This window comes from Meles meles, chromosome 6, assembly GCF_922984935.1.
Source record: "Meles meles chromosome 6, mMelMel3.1 paternal haplotype, whole genome shotgun sequence".
Taxonomy (NCBI): domain Eukaryota; kingdom Metazoa; phylum Chordata; class Mammalia; order Carnivora; family Mustelidae; genus Meles; species Meles meles.
This window is the reverse complement of record NC_060071.1, coordinates 114,936,269-114,958,978: the sequence shown is the minus strand read 5'-3', so window position 1 is coordinate 114,958,978 and position 22,710 is coordinate 114,936,269. Positions and strand designations below refer to the sequence as shown.

The window sequence follows — 22,710 nt, the reverse complement described above, 5'->3', positions numbered from 1 at the left end:
GACTTCATCAAGATCAAAAGCTTCTGCGAAGCAAAGGAAACAGTCAACAAAACAAAGAGGCAACCCATGGAATGGGAAAAGGTATTTGCAAATGACACTACAGACAAAGGGCTGATATCTAAGATCTATAAAGAACTTCTCAGACTCAGCACCACAAAACACAAATAATCAAGTCAAAAAGTGGGCAGAAGACATGAATAGACACTTCTCCAAAGACGACATATGAATGGCTAACAGACACATGAAAAAATGTTCCACATCATTAGCTATCAGGGAAATTCAAATCAAAACCACACTGAGATAACACCTTATACCAGTTAGAATGGCAAAAAATCGACAAGGCAAGAAACAACAAATGTTGGAGAGGATGTGGAGAAAGGGGAACCCTCTTACACTGTTGGTGGGAATCCAAGTTGGTGCAGCCACTTTGGAAATCAATGTAGAGGTTCCTCAAAAAGTTAAAAACAGAACTACCCTATGACCCAGCAATTGCACTACTGGGTATTTACCCTAAAGATACAGATATAGTGAAAAGAAGGGCCATATGCACCCCAGTGTTCATAGAAGCAATGTCCACAATAGCCAAAGTGGAAGGAGCTGAGATGTCCTTCAACAGACAAATGAATAAAGAAGACGTGGTCCATACATACAATGGAGTATTACTCAGCCATCAGAAAGGATGAATACCCACCATTTGCATTGACATGGATGGAACTGGAGGGGATTATGCTAAATGAAAGAAGTCAAGCAGAGAGAGTCAATTATCATGTTTTCAATTATTTGTGGAGCATGAGAACAGCATAGAGGACATTAGAAGAAAGAGAAAAATGAAGGGAGGGAAATCAGAGTGGGAGACAAAACATGAGACACCAAGTACTCCAGGAAACAAACTGAGGGTTTCAGAGGGAAGGGAGGGTGGTGAAGGGATGAGTGAGCCTGCTGGTGGGTATTAAGGAGGGCACGGATTGCATGAAGCACGGGGTGTTATATGCAAACAGTGAATCATGGAACCCTACATCAAAAACTAATGATGTACTGTATGGTGACTAATACAACATAAAATTTTTTTTTTTAATTTAAAGAAATCTTAAAAACAACAACAAAGTTTTAATTTTCTAAGCCTTTAGTGCAAGTAAAAGAGACTCTTTAGAGTATCTCTGAGAAGTTTTTTTTTTTTTTTTTAAAGAAGATTTTATTTATTGCTTTGAGAGAGCAAGCAAGCACAAGCAGGGGAGCAGCAGGCAGAAGGAGAGGGAGAAGCAGCCTCCCTGGTAACAGGGAGCCCAACATGGGGATCTATCCCAGGACTCTGGGACCATGACCTGAGCAGAAGGCAGATGCTTAACTGACTGAGCCACCCAGGTGCCCCTAGCATAGCTTTGAGAAGTTTTAGTTATGCCATTTTATACACAGGAGTCAGAATGCAATGGCCACTCAGCCCATAAGGTGCAGAGACAGCATTTAACAAGGCTCATTCAACTACAGAGGCCACAAAGACACCATGGTCCATGGCCTACCGATGTCCACTGATCAAGATACAAATCTCTCCATGACGCAGAGGACCGAGAATGACCTAAGGAAATCTGTGAGATGGGCTTGACAAGACATCGGCCTTTTAGGTCTGGCAAATTTATTTAAAAGTCTTAGAACAACAATTTCATTTTAAAAATATCTCAATTTAACAGAATCACAGGTTGCAATTTATTTATTTACTTAAAAGATTTTATTTATTTATTTGACAGAGATCACAAGTAGGCAGAGAGGCAGGCAGAGAGAGAGGAGGAAGCAGGCTCCCTGTTGAGCAGAGAGCCCGATGTGGGGCTCGATTTCAGGACCCCGGGATCATGACCCGAGCTGAAGGCAGAGGCTTTAACCCACTGAGCCACCCAGGCACCCCTCACAGGTTGCAATTTAAGGGACATGATCACTTCTGGGGAAATCATCAGTCTTCTATGAGGAGGTTTAAAATGCTGTTTTCCCCTGCATTCTCTCAGCTGTTCAGTGGGTACGTCCGATCCTGAGGCTAACAAAGAATTAAGCAGCAGCTTCCTCCCTCAGAGGATTCAGATTTATCTCAGAGTTACGTTCAATATAATGACATGGCAAAGAGATCAATTGTCCCTTTCCAGGCACCTAGCCAGCACGACTACAGTGTCACTGCCTCTGGAAAATGTTCCTTCTAGGAGTTGAAATGCTTCTGAGGAAGGGCAGGGTCCTGCCAAGTCTTTCATGCATTTTCCATCCCAGAGTCTACTCGGGCAACACACCTGCTTTTGAAGTTCCGAGGTGGACGTCTGACAGCCACCTCCAGTCGCACAGCTCAGATGCTGACGACATATATTCCACAGTTAGAACTAAGTGATTTAAGTTTTCCGTTGAGAAGACTTAAAACTCATTTTTACCTTGGTTTTGTTTTTTTTTTTTTTTAAAGATTTTTTATTTATTTGACAGCGAGAGAGAGAGAGATCACAAGTAGGCAGAGAGGCAGGCAGAGAGAAAGAGTGAGGGAAGCAGGCTCCTGCCAAGTAGAGAGCAGAGAGCCTGATGTGGGACTCGATCCCAGGACCCTGAGATCATGACCTGAGCCGAAGGCAGCGGCCCAACCCACTGAGCCACCCAGGCGCCCTGTTTTTTTTTTTAAAGATTTTATTTATTTATTTGTCAGAGAGAGAGAGAGAGGGAGAACACAAGCAGGCGGAGCGGCAGGCAGAGGCAGAGAGAGAAGCAGGCCCCCGGCTGAGCAAGGAGCCCGACGCGGGACTCGATCCCAGGACCCTGGTATCATGACCTGAGCCGAAGGCAGCGGCTTAACCAACTGAGCCACCCAGGCGTCCCTCATTTTTACCTTGTTGATCATGATCTCAGTGCCACTCGAAAGCCGTTTTAAGGTGCTCTCTTTTCTATGGCATCTAGATGGGAGGCACAGAGACTTTGATGATACTACTACTAAATGTTGCACAAGAAAATTTTTGTTTGAAGTCCTTTTAGAATGCTGGTGGCAGGGAACAGATTATTGCCTCTTTCATGGGCTGTGTCCAAACAGGGCTTCACTGAACAAAACCCAATATAGGTTTAGAGGCCCCTGCTCTAGAAAGCTCTTTCTGTACCTTAACTTGTTTCCATACCCACTGACATCCACCTCCTGAGACAGGGAGAACCAGCCCGATTACCTACATTCCACAGATAAAGAGAGACTTGGAGACAAAAGGGTGACACAGGGACAGATGAGAGCCAGGACTCAAACCCAGGACCTCCACCCTAAGGCAGACCTGAGGCTACACAGAGCAGCCCGAAACACCAATCCGCAGTTTCCCGGTGTAAGTCTAACAGTGAGCGGTGTGATGCACTTCAATTCAAACCACTCACCTTCAAAGGTGAGTGATCTGGTCAAAGAAAAAGAAAACACCAAGTGACAGGAGCAAAATTACCTGGTAAAATGAAATCCTTTCTGTTAATCTTTCCTCTGTCTCTTCCACCAAACTTACAGAGGGCAACGTAGATACCAGGATTTCCAGATCCTTTTCAAGAGATGTATAGTTTTCATCAAATTCTTCCCATTTCTAGAGAATCAAGAATGTAACATCAGTGGGAGTCCTTTTCTAGAGTTGTTCCAGACAATGGCCACATTAATCTTAAGAATAAAAATGAACTTGGAGACCATACAAAATTAAAACACAGATCCCAGGGGTTTCTGAGAGATATAAGCCACCCTTACAAGAGCTCAAGGTCTAATGCAAAACCATTCCATTGTCTTTGTGGAGACGGTTTCAAAAAAATCCAGTTGGCACATTTTATGCTTGTCTCATCAAAATGAGTGGGGACTAGTATAATTCAGTTAAAGGGATGCTCTCAGCATACACACCTCTGTGAAGACTTCAGAGCTGGAAGAGAGCCTTTCACTTACTTGGAAAGGAAGGGGCTAACTTTTAAAGCCCTTCTCAACAGAGACTCCTATAAGCTTGCATCCCCCTTTCCTGCTCCAACCCCCAGCCCACTGAACACTACCCGACTGTGCTAAGGTTGCGATTCCACTGTCGGGGGGATGTGGGCTTACACTTCATCAGGCGAGGACTATCTTCTTAGCCCGATCGTGCCTTATTCTAATTCTGTGTCTACAGAATCCCACCACCAGGATCTCAGCACATTAGACAGCTGACTTACAGACACTAAGTATTACCTGTTAGAAAAATAACCCCCTTATTAATTCTCTTTTTTACTGAAGTAGTGGGTCACCCTGCTATCAGGGGCACTCTTTGGGCTCAGAGGGTCTCTTTTTTTTAATACCATGAGATATTGCTATAAATATCAATTTGACAAACTAGCCAGAAAATTCATTTCATTAGCATAAAATAACATTATCACATAAAAAAGCTGTATAGTCCCTTGCTTTTTGGTTATTTCCTTAAAGGGCTAGCTAGCATCCACTAAGTTAAAGGTGAAAACCTTGAAACTGAGAGAGAACTTCATGCAAACAATTTTCTTCTGTGAACTGGGATAAGACTATCGGGAGTCCACGCCAGCCTGTCTTCTTTGGGAAGTGCTGTTTTGGAACCACTGACTAAGTTTCATGTGGAGGACTTCATTTAGGACCTTAAAGTGCTCTCAATGTTGTTTATTTGCACACAAACCTAGAAGGTGGGAAGATGCTGTGTCATTCCCTAATTTATGCATGAGAAATATTTCACTCAGGGAGCAGCAGTCAGAGCTAGAACAGGCTTCCACACTCCTCAGTGTTAGTTCCCATTTAACACCAGCTTCCTGATAAACAGACATTTCTGGACACTGGGAGGCGGTGGTCAAGTATCCGGGAGTCCAGGCTTATGTACAAAGTTTAGGTTAACCCAAATAAACACCTGTAGCAAACTCTGCAGCTTTATTCCACACTGGTGTGACTTTTCCTCCAGCAATTTAACTTCTTTTATTTGTTCTGCCCCAAACAGCTCTTTCTTTTGCAATAAAGAAGGAAGCATTTTATTGGCGTATGTTTGGATCAACAGCATGTCAGCAACAAGCTTCCGGAAAAAAAGCTGTAAAATGAACAAGGTTTTAATATTTATTTATTTCTGCACTGTGAGAACTTACAGACCATATTACTTCCACCTTTTAGACAGTTATATTTGCTTTTTAATCCCAAATCCCATGACAGCCATGTAGAGTGAAACATTTAAGGAAAGATAAAATTGTGTACCCTTTAGTCTTTAGTGGCATTTTAACAAATCATGAAGAAAAATCATTGTAAGTAACATTTTCCACAAAACGGTCCATGTAAAAGGGCAAACATTATTAGTCAATTTCAATTTCCCAGTGAGATCATCCTAAATCCGTTACTCTGAGTTTTAAGAAACTTTACAGAAAGGTAGGGATGTGGCTGATGTATTTCAAGACAATAAAATGGAGGGATAGATGCGTGAGCCTGAGAAGCCCACACTGGGAACAGCCAGAGGTTCCTATGCTATGGCTTGATTTTCTATTTAATGAAATGGACAAATAAAGGGAATTTGTTGACAAGGTCTCTTGGGATCCTGGGGTGTCTAATACTTTAGAACCTTTACAGAGGAAGGCTTTCCTTCACATGGTTGTCCTCCACTTATAGTCAGCTGCCCCTTCTAATTGGAGGAACTTACGTGAATCCCTTCTATTTCTTTGAAGAAGATATAGTGAAGGTTTAGAACAGCATCCAGCATAGGTCCCAACACACTGTAAGTATTCATAATATTCTCCTTTCTCCACTCTTTCTAGAATATTTATTCTGAAGTTCTTAGACTAAGGTCTACTTGTCACAAGCCTAGACTTTTTTTTTTAAGATTTTATTTATTTATTTGACAGAGATCACAAGTAGAGAGGCAGGCAGGCAGAGAGAGGAGGAAGCAGGCTCTCCACGAAGCAGAGAGCCCGATGTAGGGCTCGATCCCAGGACCCTGGGACCACGACCCGAGCCAAAGGCAGAGGCTTTAACCCACTGAGCCACCCAAGAGCCCCAAGCCTAGACTTCTTTAGGCAGGAACTGTCTTACATTTTTTACATCACCACTTACATTACTACAGGTGTTTAGTTCGTGATCATGAGGTTTCTGTTTAATAAAATGAGTGGCAAACTGAAAGATTTATTGTAGCTTTACCCTAGGTATACATTTCTGTACTGAGGTATAGATATTTCTTGTGGTCTCAGTTCCCAGGAAAGCCTTCCCTAATTTCCTGAACTCAATTTCTCCTCTTAAATGCTCCGAAGGCACATATCTCAATTTTTATTTTAAATCTGTTTGAAGGACTCCTTCATAAATATGCCTTCTCTTTCAACCAAAAGTTCCAGGAATGTAAGAATAGTGTCTGTTTCCATTCAATCATATTCTAAGAGGTTAACAGGGTTCCTCGTGTACTGGGAGCCCTCTAACAGATGTCTGTCGAAACAACGAGTGAATGAACAATGGATATTTCACAGAGGAAGAAAATGAATGCTCTCTAAGTCAGAACAACTTAAAGGTCTATGAAAAGGTAATCTGACCCGTGTGTCTTACCTTGTGATTCTGTATTTGAGCCTGTAAGGCAGCTTTACTCTTGGTTTGCTGTAAGTGGTCGTGCGCAAGCTTTTCCTTCCCGATGTCCACGAGTTCTGCCATGCCTCGCAACAAGGCATCTTGCTGGCTCTCCGTGATTAAAGGGCTGCTCAGTTCTGTGTACCTGGCTCTCAGGATTCCCCACATACTGTCAAGTAAATCCTGAAAAGAAAAAGCATCTTTATCCAGTCACAAAAATAATCCAAATGAGAGAATGAATCTAAATTCCCCTCATGAAAGAAGAAGGTCTTCCTCCTTATAATCACAGTAACTCCCTGACTGAATGTTTTCCGCTCAGACACACCTCTAATTTGTAGACCTCTTGCAATAAAACGTAAGGTAAATGAAGCCTCTCCCCTTCGTCTCTTAGCTTTGCCACTCGGCTCTCGGAGTTCCGCAGCTCCACTGTGCACGCGTCTGCCTTCTAAAGTGAGAGACCACGCAGAAAGGTAAAATCCTTTAATGAGTTAGAGAGATGCATATATTCATTTTAAAAGAATTAAACAGCATAGAAAAAAAAATCAGGGAAACATGAAAGTCCCACTTCTCTTCCCTCACCTCCCGCTTCTGCCAAAGAGCCCCAGTTGACAATCTGATCCCAGCCGGTCTGACGCTCACCCCAGCAGAGGCATCCGTGCCTACCCTCACACTTGCTGAGTGCACCCATCCTCCGGCGTCCTCACCCAGCAGCTTCTCAGCTGCTCTTATCATCAGCACGATATCCAAATCTGACTCCTTTTAACTGGACGCACAGTAGGCCACTGGAAGGCCCCCGCTGCTTTTGTAACCGTCTGTTCTTAATGGCTTTGGGGCTGTGTAAGGGTTTTTGATTCAGACAGTGCTACCTGTCCATCCTTGAGTATTTATATACATACTTATTTCTTTGGACTTGTCTTCCTTAGGATAAGCCCAGTCCAATGCCTAGAGCGGTATCTGAACATAGTAGGTGCTCAATGAATACTTGCTAAGTGAATGAATGAAGTGAAACTGCTGTGGGTGTATAACCCAGTGACCCTGAGAAGCCGGACGGCTCACTGCCCCTCCTGAGAGATGGAGCGGTCTCCTTTCTCAACACCCTCACTGCACAAACTTACACTTTTGCCCAGCTGGGAGGGGACAATGGTCTCGCGTTGGTTTAATTTACTCTTTTAACTTACTGGTTCAGCATAAATCGTTTTCATTTTTATCTATTTACTTAAGCCTTGCCACTGCACACAAAGGAAGTGGTTTAGAAAGCCAGCTTCCGCACAAAACTCTTCGTTCCCGGGGTAGATTGGATTAACTATTTTGACTTGATTACCTGAAGCTGTTCATCAATACTCTGGCCACTAACTTCATTCAAAGACTGTTGTAAAGATGTTTTGTATTTACTCAGTTGATCGTACAGTCGCTTTACTTCATTCTGCATAGGAAGATAAATTCAGGAAAACAGTGAGAATCTCATTTCGGCTTTCAGTACCTTTACTTAAAATTTACTTGTCCTTTAATATTCGTGCTACCAGGAGTTTCAAACATGGACCAAAATAGAGGACGCCCCCTGTCACCATCTCCTGGCTTTAACAATCACTGACTTGTAGCCGGTGGTCTCTGCTCTGTCCCCTCCCCTGAACTTTCCTGACTGTACCTGATCTCCCTCCCCTCAGATTATTCTGAAACAAATCACAGGTATTTTATTTCATCAGTGTAAGTGTATCTTTAAAAGATTCTTCCCTTTAAAAATACTACAGATCAACAATAATTCCTTAGTATTATTAACTGTCAGAACGGGTTCACATTTCTCTAATTGCCTGTGATTTTTCTTTTTGGTTTGTTTGAATTGGAATCTAAATGAGGTCCAATAGGTTGCAATGAGCTAACAGCAGCAGGCTCCCCAAGCACCTCTTTTTTGTTCCTGGGATTTGGGGTGGGATCATGGAAAAACTAGGTCTTTTCTCCTACACAGCTTCCCACCGTCTGGATGGGGCTGACTGCCCTCCCGCTGTGCTGCTCCAAATGCTCTTCTTTCCTTGGGTCTCTTGTACTTGGATTCTAGAGGTCTCATCAGACTGAGGTTTGATCTTATGGGTGAGATCCCTTCATAAGTGGTGTTGTGTTTCACTTCTTTTACTCTAGTTAGGAAGCTACGAAAATCGTCTGTCTGCCTCAAGTCTCCCCTTCAAGCCACAAAAGACAACAGTCAGATGAATCTACCTGAAACACACAGACTGTCCTTCCTTTGCTCAAAAACTTTAATGGGCTCCCTGGTACCTAGAATCCTCCCATATGATGCCCATTAACAGCTAAGTGTAACACAGGAAAGAAGCTGTGTTAGGTCGACCTAACAAATTCGTACCACAACTTTGGGAAGGACCTCACTTTCAAATAAATGGTCTCCAACCACGTGCCGCAGAACTAACCTAGAAACCGTCACAGAGAGAACGTCTCACCACTTGCCTCAACAATCCCTATTCACAAATGCCACCAAGAATGATGGAATTAATGGAAATTAACCTAAAACAGTGCCAAAGAAAGCCAAGTGCCTCGCTCCGTACCTGGTAACTGCGGTTATAGTCCAGGCCAGCTTTCAGGGACTTGCTTTTAGCGGCAGCTATGGCCTGGGTGTGCTCCAGGTAGACTTGGAGGTTGTTGAAACATTCAAGAAACAAGCTGGTGCTCCTCCCGGGCCAGGTCATGGCTTTCACAAGGTCATTCTTCTTGTCACCCATAGCTAAGTAAAGTTTTTTCAACTCAAGGGCCAGCGTCTGGGAAGAGAGGAAGGAAGACACAGGGAATGGACTCTGACCTTCAGAGGCTTCTGCTTGGGCTTAAATGGTGGGCTGCCTGCAGCAACGGCCAGCAGCTGGGCTTGCTGGCAATTCCCTACCTCATAGTGCACCTGCTGCGCACAGACATCCTCTCGGAAGAGCCCAGGTGTCTGCAGTGTCTCCTCCACACTGCCAAGGCACTGACTGAGGCTCAGAAAAAGCTCAAATAACTTTTTATCCAAATTTATGTATGTTTCTTCTGTCAGGTTTTCCTGAATCGGGAGGAAAAAAAGAAAAAGTAAAATCATTAGGATTCCTTGCCCTCCTACGCCTAAATTTTCCCTGATTTGTGTTGAAGATTACAGGTTACACTGTTTTAAATGTGGCTGTTTTGAACACTTCCGGAAGTAGGTGGAAGAACAAATAAAACGAAGATGAAGAAGTACGACTCCAAGGGGGGACCCAGGGTGGTGCCATGGTGCCCTGGTGAATTCGGGAGCCATAGATCTCCTTATGTTTTAGCATAAGCTGCTGCAGCCACCTCTTTTTCTTAACCCACGATCACCTTGAATTCTTGACCAGTTACAAGTAATTTAGACGCAAGCCTAAGCTCTAATTAGCCCCATTTGGGCTCTGTTTCCTACTGTCTTCTCAGGTGGACACCGCACATGACCCAGCATGCCATTTCAACATTAAATCGAGTCGAGGTTGGAAATCTTGTCAATACTCCCCTTCTTCCTCCCCCTTCCAATCACAGAGCACCCCTGCATATAATACTAATCAACAATGATCCTTGTTGGGGGCGCCTGGGGGGGCACAGCTGGTTAAGCGTCCACTTGATTTGGCCTCAGGTCATGATCTCAGAGTCCTGGGACTGAGCCCCACGTTGGGCTCCGTACTCAGTACAGAGTCTGCTTATCCCTCCCCCACTCTCTTTCTCTATCACTAAAATAAATAAATACATCTTAAAAAAAAAAACCAAAACAAAACACAATGCTGCTTGTTCCTGGCAATCCTGGATGTGGGTTCAGAAGTCTTTGTACACAATGCTCTAGGCAGCCACTACCAAATGTGAGTTGGCAAGAGGTTCTATTTGCAATTCTAGGATCCATTCCATTATGAGTCTACTGTTTATTCAATAAAGACAATTCTGACTAATTCACAGCGTCCCATTTCCCTTCTTTGATACAGCCATGAGGGAAATACATAATATGACGTTGCTACCTGGGTCTGCAGATTCCTGGCTTCTTGACGCAGGTCTTCTAGCTGTGTGGCGTATGTTTTCAATTCTTCAGTTGTTGGGTATCTAAAGTTATACACACTCACACTGGGCAGAACACTCCTATCTGTGGCAACCTATTATGAAAAAGGGAAGCCTTGTTACAATTTGAGATCCTGGTGATGTTAACGGAAAACAGCAAAATGGCCTTCACGTGTTACCGTCACATGGGGCTTTCTGCTACCCTGTCACCTGTCAGACAAAACAGTTCAATCTTAAATACCGTGGACAGGTTTGAAAGGTCATGAAAAGCTTTACTTAGACATTTGAGGATCCATTTAGGTATCAAAGTGGGGGGAAATAAAGCATCACGTGAAAAACAGAGTACAATCACTAATCCTTCAATTTAGTAGCAATACCCCTCACGTGATGAGGTGAGCTGTTTCTCTTCCCATCTACGGGTAGGCCCCGGTACACAGCCGACTCTTGGAATACAGCACAGTCACCTCCAGGGACAAATCTGCCTCCTGAATTATTACTGAAAAGCTAAATAAGTATTAAAAATGCGCTGCGATTTTAGCAGAGAAAAGATTCAGACTGGAACATGAGTAAGGACAAAGCTCAGGGTGAGGCAGTATCTGATTCTGCTTGGGGAAAGAACTCTTGAGGACGTTCTACTTTGGAAAGAGAACCACATACGTGTCACGGTGTGTATGACAAGGAGGAAACCAAGACTGAAGCCCCACCAGTGAGTTTAATTCAACATTAACAGGTCACAGAAGGTTCTCGGCAGAATGCAGCTGAAAAGTTCCCACCAGACTGGAGAAGTGGGAAAAAGGCTGGTAACGTCTGCCTGGGCAGCAGCAGTGCAAAGCTGAAGGCAGAAGGGCTCCACTGCTGTGAGCGACGGTGCTATTCTGCTCACGGGCTCCCTGGTTAGACAGAAATCCAGCCGCAGCCGGACTGGTCTGAATAAAACCTGCCGTGGCAGTAAGAGAGCGTGCTGGTGGAATGCAGGTACGGCTGGCAACAGGGGCTGGCACATCAGATTGCAAATTAGCTCTTGATAAATGGATGGCAGTAATACAGCGCTGTGTTGTTTTTAAAGTGTTTTTTTAAAAACTTCTACTCTTCATTCCTTTATTCATTTAACATATGGAAACTGTGACTTGATAATGTGAACCAGGCGGGCATACCACCCAATGGGGAACAAAGACAAATCAACAGGCACACAGGATTCTAAGAGCTGTGATTAGGGAAGCTCAGGGTGCCACAGAAGCATGGAGGAGTGGCCTTTACTGCAGATTTCCAGGAGGGCAAAAAGGGGTGAGTCAAATGAAAAATGCACTTGAATTCTTCGCTTTCTGAAAATAAAGGGCTACGTAATGCAGAACGGAGATGTGTATGTGATGAATGTTTGTTGCATTTTCAAAGATAAACGTGCTTATTTAGTTACACTGTGTAGGCATGTACTGACCTGAGGCTGCACCTGCTTAGGTAGCGGGAGCCCGAGTTTCGATGAGAGTTCGTGATGTAAATATTGCCACTTATCGCCACTTTGGCCCTGAGCTGACAAGACAGAGTCTGGAGCATCATTTTCGGGGTTTGATGCCCGAACGCTGTTAAAGAAAAATAAAAGGTGAAAAGGATCATCAACATACATCTTATTACATTCAGCAATGTTTTATAAGTGATTTACAAAGATATGCTCTTAACTCTCCCACCCATAAAACTTGCTGAACGTCCAACTCTAAAAATGTTTTACCTTTCAGATGACTTCTGAGTTGTATCTTTATCAGGTTGGCAATGCTGGGGCCACATTTTCTTGGCATTATCTTCGATGAGTTTGATGAAATCTTTCTGTTCCATTGGTTTTAACTCCAGAACCTATAATTGAAGGAGATTCAAATGGTCCAAAGTTTTCAATTAGCGGCCAGTGGTTTCTTCTGTTGAGATCTAATTCTGAGCCAACTCCTCAATTATTATTTACGACTTCCCTTTCTGGCTTGCTTATTCTCATTAACTTTTACTTCTCAAAAACCTACTTAAATGTTCACACAATGACCAAATATATATACAATACATATTACACACACGCAAAATTCCCCAAAGTACATCAACACATTTTGAAACAACAGGGAGAGAGATGTTACAATTACAAAAGCAAGTTCACCTTGAAGGTATTTGCTTAGTTTGAAATAAGGTGCAAGTTAATGAAGTAGCAAAGTCAGAGCCCCCACCTGCAGAAGACGAAAGCAAAGCAGCTCATACCACACACGCTCAACACGCAGAACACCTGGATACCACACTTTCCATCCAGGCACATAAGAAAACACCCCAATGGCAGTTTGGTACTTAGTTCAAAGGGAGAGTCCATGCAGAAAGCTTTATTCCTATCCTTCTATCTGCAATTACCTGTTGCTGCTGGAAATCTCTTTGTCTCCCGAACTGTGGCCTTTCGGTTACAATAGATTCAAATGCAGAAAGGTTATCTGGTTGGAGATCGTTTTGATGCTCTGAAGGTCTCTTTGGAATGGCAGAATGCTGCAAAAAATTTTATGATGGCAGAGTATTTTTTTTTTCTTAAAGACCCACTTTATTTCAGTTCTAATAATGAGACTACATGATGGACAATTTTATATAAAGTGACTGTATTTTGGTATTTACTGTAATTATATGCTATGATTTCATGTCAAAACTGCAAAAAACCATTATATTTGATGATGTGGTCCTCTTGTTTCCTCAGTATAATTCATCCAATGAATTACTAAAAGCCAGGAAATGTATTGCTTTTCTTTTTTAAGAACAAAGTTAAAAAAAAAAGATAGTTATGCTTATGCATTCAAATTTCCCTTATGTCCAGAACCTTTGTTTAAAAAGAGAGAACACATTGGGACGCCTGGATGGCTCAGTCCGTTAGGCCGCTGCCTTCAGCTCAGGTCATGATTCGAGGGTCCTGGGATCGAGTTGGGCTCCTTGCTTGGCAGGGAGCCTGCTTCTCTCTCCACCCCTGCCTGCTTGTGTGCTCTCTCTCTCTGACAAATTAATAAAATCTTAAAAAAAAAAAAAGAGAGAACACATGAAGATGAAAAGGGAACTATAAAGCCTGTGTATATCTAGCCAATCTTATTTCTGTGACTGTAAGTCCTCTGAGTAGGAACCACCATCTCCTAAGTACAGACACAAATCTCATATAGTAAGACCCTACTCATAGATGCACATCTGCATTTATAAACACAGAAGTCTTTTCAAAGTCACACTTTAACTGTAGGATACAAAGTAACTGTAGGAGATATATATATATATATCATATGAAACTGTAGGATACTTTGATCAGTATATATATTTGTAAATTAATAATGAGAACACATTTTATATTCCTGATGTCAAATCTTAATCTTCTTAAGAGCTTCGTTTTCCAGTCAACTGGAATCACAAATTTCCTTTAAAACTTATCTTTCCTTTATGAAGAAGGCTTCCACTGCCTCGTTACTAGCAAGAACCATCAACCCAATCAAACCAACCCAAACCAAACCCACACCGTCACCAAAAGCAGCCCAGGTAGGAACACCACAAGGTAAAATGGGATCAGGAACAAGAGTCAACATGGCCATCGCTTCTAGCTTTAAGAGGCTCCATCTTCCGTACTCTGCGGGATTCCTCAGTAGCCGTTTCACCACCTCTGCCAGAATCCTTCCTGGTAGCTCTCCCGTCTCATCCACCCCTACACGTCTGCATGTGGCCATGTTTTACCTGGTCTTCGCTGTGTTTCTCCTGAAGCATGATCTGGACTTTTTCCAAATTGCACTTCACGGTCTTTAGTTTCACGGAAAGAGCTTCAGCCTCCTGCTGAGTGGCCCCACTGTCTCCTGGCCCTCGATCTTTGCAGCTCTCCAGCAGGGAGGCGACCTTGTGCTCAATCTCTGTTAGCATGGCCTAGGAGACACAATCACTGGAGTGTTCACAGTCTTGAACAAGCATTACACTCTAAAACGTGTTAGATTCCCTCTGTCCACCTAGTATACGTAACAAGTCTCAGAACCACAGATTAGAAGGGGCCTTGGGGAAAACAACAACAATTTCCACGTAATTCCTGAGCTTTCGGACGGGGGTACGACCAAACCAACCCCAAACGGCAGATGCCGCCCTCCAAAATAATCTAAAATAAGTGACTCTATAATCCCTTTAGAAAATACAGTTGAATGTAACCAGCATAGCACAGTGGTTAAGAACACAGACTTTGGTTGGCTCAGTCAGAAGAGAACGTGACTCTTATAGGGTAGTGAGTGCGAGTCCCATGTTGGATACAGAGATTACTTAGATAAACAAACAAACAAACTTAAAACAAAAACAAAAACACAGACACTGGAGGTCCACTGAGTTCAGATCCCACTTAGCAGCCGTGATAAACCTGAACACCTTACTTCGCATGAATGCACCTACAGTCATCTGTAAAACGGGGGTACTAACAGAACTTACCTTCTAGGGTTACTCAGAGGAGATAGGAATTAAAGTCCATGCATTCAGGCCACTGCTTAACACACAGTCTATGCTATTATTATTCCACCCCTCCCCCCTTCCCAAACTTTCCTAACCGTTTCCTGTTCCAATCCAAGTGTCGAGTCGTAATAATAGCAAAAGAATTTCACAGAACTCTTGGAAGGTTCTTTCCCTTCTCTTTTTCGAGTTAAATAAACTTCTAAAATATCAGAAGAAGATGACAGAAGAAATAATTTGGAACCTAAAACACTTAGTCATTGATACAACTGGCCAACTTACACATGATCTAAAAATAAATCCGCTAGATGAAGTAAGTTTCCCTGTAAGTCACCGTCATTGTATTCTTCCCCAACAGGTCGAGTCAGCCCTCTTCTGGGGTTTTGAAGCCCAAGTGGTCATGCCAATTGGCTGAGCACACCAGGCAATAGCAGCATTCGGATTCCCACTTCAGCACTGGTGTCCTGTGCGCTAAAACTTGCTTGACTAAGAACAAGTTCTGCTCTTTGAGAGAAACTGAAGGAGAAACTATGCTTAAAACACATTTTCAGGGGTACCTGGCTGGCTCAGTGGGCAGAATATGTGACTCTTGATCTTGGGGTTATGAGTTTGAGCCCCACGGTGGGTGCAGACATTACTTAAAAAAACCTCAAAAAACAGGGCACCTGGGTGGCTCAGTGGGTTAAAGCCTCTGCCTTCGGCTCAGGTCATGATCCCAGGGTCCTGGGATCGAGCCCCGCATCAGGCTCTCTGCTCAGCAGGGAGCCTGCTTCCTCCTCTCTCTCTGCCTGCCTCTCTGCCTACTTGTGATCTCTGTCTGTCAAATCAATAAATAAAATCTTTTAAAAAAATGTCAAAAAACAAAAAACACGGGCACTTGGGTGGCTCAGTCCTTAAGTGTCTGCCTTCAGCTCAGGTCATGATCCCAGGATCCTGGGATCAGACCCCAAACTGGGCTCCCTGCTCAGCAGGGAGTCTGCTTCTCCCTCTACCTCTACCCCTCCCCCTTGTTCGTTCTCTCCCTAATAAATAAAATCTATAAGAACAAAACCAAGATTTTCAAAGAATGTATTCTTGTAACTCCACTATCCAAGCAAACTACCTGTATCCTCCAGACTCCTCTACACTTAAACAACACGTAATCATAGATTTTACAGTGGCTACAGAGTGTACTGCAATTTTGTTCTCCTTTTTTCCATGTAGGTATTTTATGTATACTTTTACACGTGTCTACAGACATATGCTTCATGATTCCCACTTTGCTAGCTGCAAGTTGATATTCCGTGATTCATGTAACTTCCTTATTGGGAAGCCTTTAAGCTGGTTCCAGCCCTTCACATTTGTCATTAACACTGCCACAGATATTTTTCTTTCTGGGTTATTTTCAGAGGGTACATTTAAAGTAATGGTGTTATTAGGTCAAGCAAGATGGACACTGTATATTCTGACAGCTGACCTCCCCAAACACTGAGGCAATCACAGAACAGTGCACCCAGAGTTTTCCAGGATGATATCATTTTTGCCAAAGCAACATGGGAACAAAACAACAGCTGTTTTGATTCACATGTTCCTAACAATCAAGGCTGAACATTTCTTCTCAAATATTAAATGACCAAATATAGTTTTCTCTTGACTGATCTGTTTGCTCCTGTCCTTTGGACATGTTCCCACTGGGAACTTCATGTTTTCTACAGGAAGGCCTTTTATATATTTCAATATTGAGTTTTATGTGCCATGGTGTTCTACAAATGAGCCAAAGATGGCCCCTCTCTGGGTCCCTATGTTGCTTATTTTTTAAAAAGATTTAATTTATTTATTTGATGGAAAGAGACACAGCGAGAGAGGGAACACAAGCAGGGGGAGTGGGAGAGGAAGCAGCAGGCTTCCTGCTGAGCAGGGAGCCCAATGTGGGGCTGGATCCCAGGACCCTGGGATCATGACTGAACCACCCAGGTGCCCCTGTTGGGTTTACTTTTTCACAGCAGGCCAGAACCATCAGCTCAAATCCTACTGGCCCCAAACCTGAAATGGGACCCACATCTGCTCCCTATCGTCAACACACAACTCTGGGGTCTGGAAGACCCTCACCTCTGCTGCCCTCTGGAGCTCTCTGATGTCACCTAGACACACAAGCCCCTCTGGATTCCCTGCTCCGCTGGGAGTTCCTCTGCTTTCCTTCCCTTCTAGGTCATGGCCCCACCTCTATTCCCTGCCACAGCCTCTGGAAGGGCGCCTACAGAGAGAGGGACTTTCCCAGGCCAAAATGTTACCCAAAGCAAGCCTATTGTGTGCTACTGCCACCTTGTGGTCGTGTCTTTCCATCGCCAGCCCCCAAATCCTTGATGTCCCTACACGGGGCATGAGAAGGGGATTCTGGCAGCGCTCAAGGAAATCAGCATGGGGTCCATCCGGTCTGCAAGGCAATCAATGGGCAAATCTACCCTGGAGAGCTTTGCATGGCTGAGACTCAACACCTCGAACAACTCAGGTGCAATATAGCACAACATTGCTCTGTGCTGTGGTACGGTCTTTTCCAGACTCCTCTGTGCCTCATCAGGCATGCAGTAGTGCCAGTATTTAAGGGAACCCACCCTATCAAGAGCGGACTTTGGATGTCAGAGGTGGGGGCTTCCTGGGGAAGGTCAGCCTATCCACCTGGGTACCCTATGAAGCAGGCATTGGATACTGTAGGGCTGTGGACCTTAGTGCAGAAAGGGGGATGACCAAAGAGGGGCTACCCGCAGCTCCAATGGGCTATCATGGGAGGAGTTCCGCTGTGGCTGGGCCAGTGATATGGGGGCTCTCTGAGAGGATGTCCTCATTCCTGGTGTCCACTATGGTACACAAATGAGCCAATCAGGCTAAGATATTGGACCAAGGGTGATCTAACCACCCTTGGGGACACTGGATTATGCTGTGGTGATGTCGTCAGTCTAGCTTTTCCCTGGAGGGACGGAGAGATCCCATCCTCGCCGCCGAGCCAGCAAATGTTACTCAAAATGACTGAAGGCAAGGAGGTTTATCTTCCTGTCCCCCGCACCCCCCCAAGAGTAGGAGTCACAGTAAAATGGCAGCAAAGGCCTTTTATGCCGTATCTGCGATCTTGCAAGTCAGGCTATTTGGTTTCATTTCAGAAGAATGGAAGTTCTAAGGACTTACTGTGAATACAAGTAACAGCCTTCACTGAGCCCTTCTCATATACTTGATACACCCCACACTGGTTCTTGTGCCTTATCTCACTGAACCCTGCAAAGTCCTCCTATGAGATAACTGACCACATGAGGAAAATGAGGTAGAAAGCTAACATCCCCAAGTTCACAGTTAATGTGACGGAGCTGGGCCCGGATTCTACATTCGGAGCTCTTACCCACTACGGTCTCTCCAAATACTCTGCTTCCATAAATCTCAAAGAAGTACCCCAAGAACAAAAATCTGAGGCCAAGATAAACACAAGGGTCTGAGTAACAGGAAGAAACGCACTGTTGCTTTAAGAGAACTTCACCCGGTCCTGGAAGGTGATTGGTGAGGCGGCCAGCCATGAACTCCAGCCCCGAGCCTTACCTGGCACCCTACCAGCTGCTGTTCCACCACCTGCTGCATGTCTGCATCTAACGTTTCCGGCTCAAACGCCACGTTGGCTTGGTGCAGCCACAGCTCCAGCTCGGCCACCTGGGTCTTGCAGGCATGGAGGATTTCCGCAGGCTCGGGCCTAAATTTCTCCACCGTGGCCTCAAAAGTTCCTTGCTTGTCAGAAAAGCCCACAGCAGCAGCCTTGAGAGGAGGTGTGGCACCCTAAGATAAACCCAAAGATAAGCCAGCAGTGAAAAGCCATGGAATCCCAAGTTTGCAGATTTGAGCTTGCAAAAGGCTGGGAACTTTCAGCATTTCCCCCAGTTATGAGAAAACAAGTAAATAAGGGCAGAAGAAGAAAGAAAGAAGAGAAAAATGCACCTCCACACTCATAGCAACTGCCACGTGACCTCGTGCCCCACGTTTCCAAGCAGCCGATCCGCATGTACACAGGTGGTGTTCCCAGGCACAGAGGACGCAACGGGCTTCGCAGTTCATTAAACAGTGAGTGGGCCCCGGGAGACAGGTGAGAGTGAGAGGGTGTGCGTGTGGGTGTGTGTGTCTGAAACTTTGCAGCGAATTGGCCAGCGTTTGAATTTGTGTGACACATGATTAAGCAATGCTTACATTGCTGTGAGCTCTGATCAAACAGAAAGAAAAGGCTCGTTACACATCGGCTGGGATACAAGGAAATATGCCACACACTCAACAAGCAGATTTTAAAATATTGTAGCCTTTTTTTTTTTTTCCCCTAACATGCATGCTATAACTCATCTGAATTTCTCCCTGTTAAAAGTAGTGTGAGTTGGGGCGCCTGGGTGGCTCAGTGGGTTAAGCCTCTGCCTTCAGCTCAGGTCATGATCTCAGGGTCCTGGGATCAAGCCCCACATCGGGCTCTCTGCTCAGCAGGGAGCCTGCTTACCCCTCTCTCTCTCTGCCTGCCTCTCTGCCTATGTGGTCTCTGTCTGTCAAATAAAAAAGTAAAATCTTAAAAAAAAAAAAGTAGTGTGAGTCAACTCATGAGCTTTAGTGGGGTAATCTGGAAATCTTTCTTCTGTTCTTATGAGAGAGTCCCTGAAACTGCTTTTCCCTGTTTAGATACTCAAATATTAGAGAGTTAAGGTGCTTATACTCTAGTACAAAGCAAGCAAGATATAAGATGTGTTCTTACTGAAGCACCTGGGCGGCTTATTGATCCAAAAGAAAAATTCCTTCTGGATACCAAATCTAGTATTCAATTAATAATATAGTAGATGTTTTCAGGAATGCCTGCCTGGCTCAGCTGGTTAAGTGTCTGCCTTCAGCTCAGGCATGATCCCAGAGTCCTAGGATCAAGTCCTACACTGGGCTCCTTGCTCAGTAGGGAACCTGCTTCTCTCTCTGCCTGATGCTCCCCGTTTGTGTGTGTGTGCACACACGCTCTTTCTCTCTCTGACAGATAAATAAGTAATCTTAAAAAATATATATTAGATATTTTCAATATGGAAGTAAAAGAAGATCTGATACACAGATGTATTTGCTTCTCACATCCTTTTCCAGAATACTGAAAGATTCTATCAACCCTTCTAGAGAAATGCTTTTAGGAATTTGTGTTTCCTCTACAAGATTATTGATCTCAGTAAGTATGCATTATGATTATGATAAACTACAATATTTTCTATATAAGACTTTGCTAACTACATGCTAGATCTAATACAAAACAGTTCACACATGTATACCCTAACTCAACTCAAAGGCAGAAAAATTCCCAATGTCTACAGAATTCTGTACAACAAAAGTAAACAAAATAGGCAAGTGGTAACAACAACACGCAGGGTGTGAAAATATCCATTTTTCACACACATGGTGAGTATTAGGAAAGCTGGCTTAGCAGAAGTGTCTCTGAGTTGCACCTGCTCCCCCGACCATGAATTAACTTCACCTGTATGATCTTTACTGACAAAACACTATTTCTCCTGTGCCTTCAAGTCAATATTTTTATTTAAGAATCATGTTTCTTGAAGAAAGTCTTCTGTTGCCTTGGGTTTCTCTGCACAGTTGGGTCTGCAGTTGGGAGTCACCTGGTTTCAATTTTCTTTTTTAATCCTGATTCTTTTTTAATCCAGATTTCTTAAAAGCAACAGTTGTGTGATTTTACTCCCAGACACCAACTGCCAGTCAACTAATTAATTTCTAGTTTTCAGATATTGCTGGCAAAGAGTTGGGGATCCTCTTTTTTGTCACCCAAAATAACAATCATTAATATTACCTAATTAGGCTGTGATAACAGATTTACCACTGACCTCCTTTATTTATTCAAAAACATTATTTGAGCACCTATCATGGGCCACACACATTTTTTAATGGCAATATTGAGTTTCGTTCCTTTTTCACTAACTCACTGAATTAATGAGAAAACAAGGAAGCTGGGTAACTAATCTGGGCTTTACTTGCTAGTTATTTGACACTGAAGAGAATCCAAAGGTGAACGGAAGGGAAAAAAAGAATATCTGCAACCATAGAAACTGCACTTGCAAAGGTGGCCTGGGAAACCTGCCAGTAACCAGTTCCCCCGCCTCTTTCTATAGTCAAAGAAACCTAAGTTCATGTAATGCTTAAGCGATTCACTCACCGCCCATTTTACCACTTTGCTTCTGAGACGCTTGGGCCCACGTGTAAGTTACTTGCCTGAGGTAACACGGCTCTGCCATCTTTTCATTCCGAGTCTACAGTTTTTCCCCACAATTACACCCCTGTTAAATCTCTCTTCTAAATGAGAGCCCCAAATTCTAAAACCAGAAATGATTTGACTGTTTTATGATTGTGCATTGGGGGGGGCGGGGCTAAAAAGTATTACCCCAAGCATTTCTTGTTAAAGAGAATCATGTCCTCTCTACCACGTAACCATAAATTAGTAATACCCAACCCTTTACTGGGCTCGGGGGCCAGGCCACCATGATTCAATCCCTGACTTCATTATGCCTTGGGGTCCACAAGTCCACATTCTTCACATGACTTTGCTGATGCTCTAGCATCCAAGTTAGGCTCTTGCTTAGTGAATATCCCACAGCTTGGTTTCTGCATTGACACACCACTGATCGAAGTAACAGGATTCAGTTAAAATGCAAGCTAATTTTCTGGCAGTGGCTGTATCTCATGTCAAAATATCAATGCTTTGAATTCACTCCTTAATATTTTATAGTCAATTCTACAAACATCTCTCAGTCTCCCCTCTCCCCCGCCAGCACCACCATACACAAACTTGTTACATAAGTTACAGCTACAGAAGAAAAGAAGTAGCTGTTGGTGGAAAGGCTAGCTCGCTCTGGATATTTAAGAGTGAGCAGGTGCTAAATCCTTCCTTGTCCTGCACCATGCTTACATGCTAGGTCACTGTCTGATGGCAAATCTTCCAGTTCTCCAGCTTGCCAGCACATACGAAGATGCTGAAGTTGACAAAGAACTCCTGCCTCGATATACAAAGTATTGCAAACACAGAGAGCTGGTCAGCTCTGTGTGCTCGTCCAGGTACCCGAGCAGTTTGCTTGTTACCGGTAGGGACTTACCTCCTCTCTTTGGTTGGGAGTCAGTGAGTCTGGTGCAAGACTTTGGGCCATTGGATTATCACACGTGCTTATTTTCTCAGCTGCCTCCTATAAAGAAGAGAACCAGAAGTCCAGAAAACTTTCTGCCTTGGCTCATTTTATGTTATCACCTGACTGCAGAAATGTCCAGAAAAGTCAGGTGCATTTAGAGAAAAGTTGGTTCGTTAGGGGGGAAAAAAAATCAGTTCCCTCAGGTTTGTCTTTATTTGAAAGACTTGAATTTTCCAAAGCTCTCTAGTTAATGAGGAACCTGCAAGGAAATCTATACAATTCTGTATTTAAGTGAATTAATAGGAGAACTAAAATTAAGTGAAATTATATGCTAAAGGCCACCTTTCAAATAACAGGGGGAAAGATTAACTTATTAAATTTGGGAACTATTCTGGTATTTCATGAGGAAGTATAACCAAATCATTGTCTCTCTCCTAATAATGGATTCTAATTGTATCTAATATTTATTAATTAATTTTTAGAGAGTGGAAGTGGGGTTGGAAGGGCAGGAGAGAAGGAGAGAGAAAATCTCAAGCAGACTCCATGCCCAGC

General features: G+C 43.6%; 1 protein-coding gene across 11 annotated transcripts in view; it reads right to left on the bottom strand.

Moving 5' to 3' along the window:
• The window catches only part of SYNE2 (spectrin repeat containing nuclear envelope protein 2), a 327,766-nt gene that overhangs the window by 81,108 nt on the left and 223,948 nt on the right, over window positions 1-22,710 (bottom strand). For 10 of the 11 annotated variants that reach the window (XM_046009418.1, XM_046009420.1, XM_046009424.1 and 7 more), the window contains 14 exons: window positions 22,129-22,215; window positions 18,575-18,805; window positions 14,270-14,452; window positions 12,932-13,060; window positions 12,282-12,403; window positions 11,994-12,135; window positions 10,522-10,653; window positions 9,417-9,569; window positions 9,085-9,294; window positions 7,854-7,955; window positions 6,858-6,977; window positions 6,515-6,715; window positions 4,854-5,027; window positions 3,429-3,560 (listed from right to left, as the gene is read on the bottom strand). In XM_046009418.1, the coding sequence (XP_045865374.1) occupies window positions 3,429-3,560; window positions 4,854-5,027; window positions 6,515-6,715; window positions 6,858-6,977; window positions 7,854-7,955; window positions 9,085-9,294; window positions 9,417-9,569; window positions 10,522-10,653; window positions 11,994-12,135; window positions 12,282-12,403; window positions 12,932-13,060; window positions 14,270-14,452; window positions 18,575-18,805; window positions 22,129-22,215 (2,118 nt within the window). Of the gene's footprint in view, window positions 1-3,428; window positions 3,561-4,853; window positions 5,028-6,514; window positions 6,716-6,857; window positions 6,978-7,853; window positions 7,956-9,084; window positions 9,295-9,416; window positions 9,570-10,521; window positions 10,654-11,993; window positions 12,136-12,281; window positions 12,404-12,931; window positions 13,061-14,269; window positions 14,453-18,574; window positions 18,806-18,964; window positions 19,244-22,128; window positions 22,216-22,710 lie in introns of those variants that run through there. The other variant, XM_046009430.1, reaches the window with a different exon arrangement.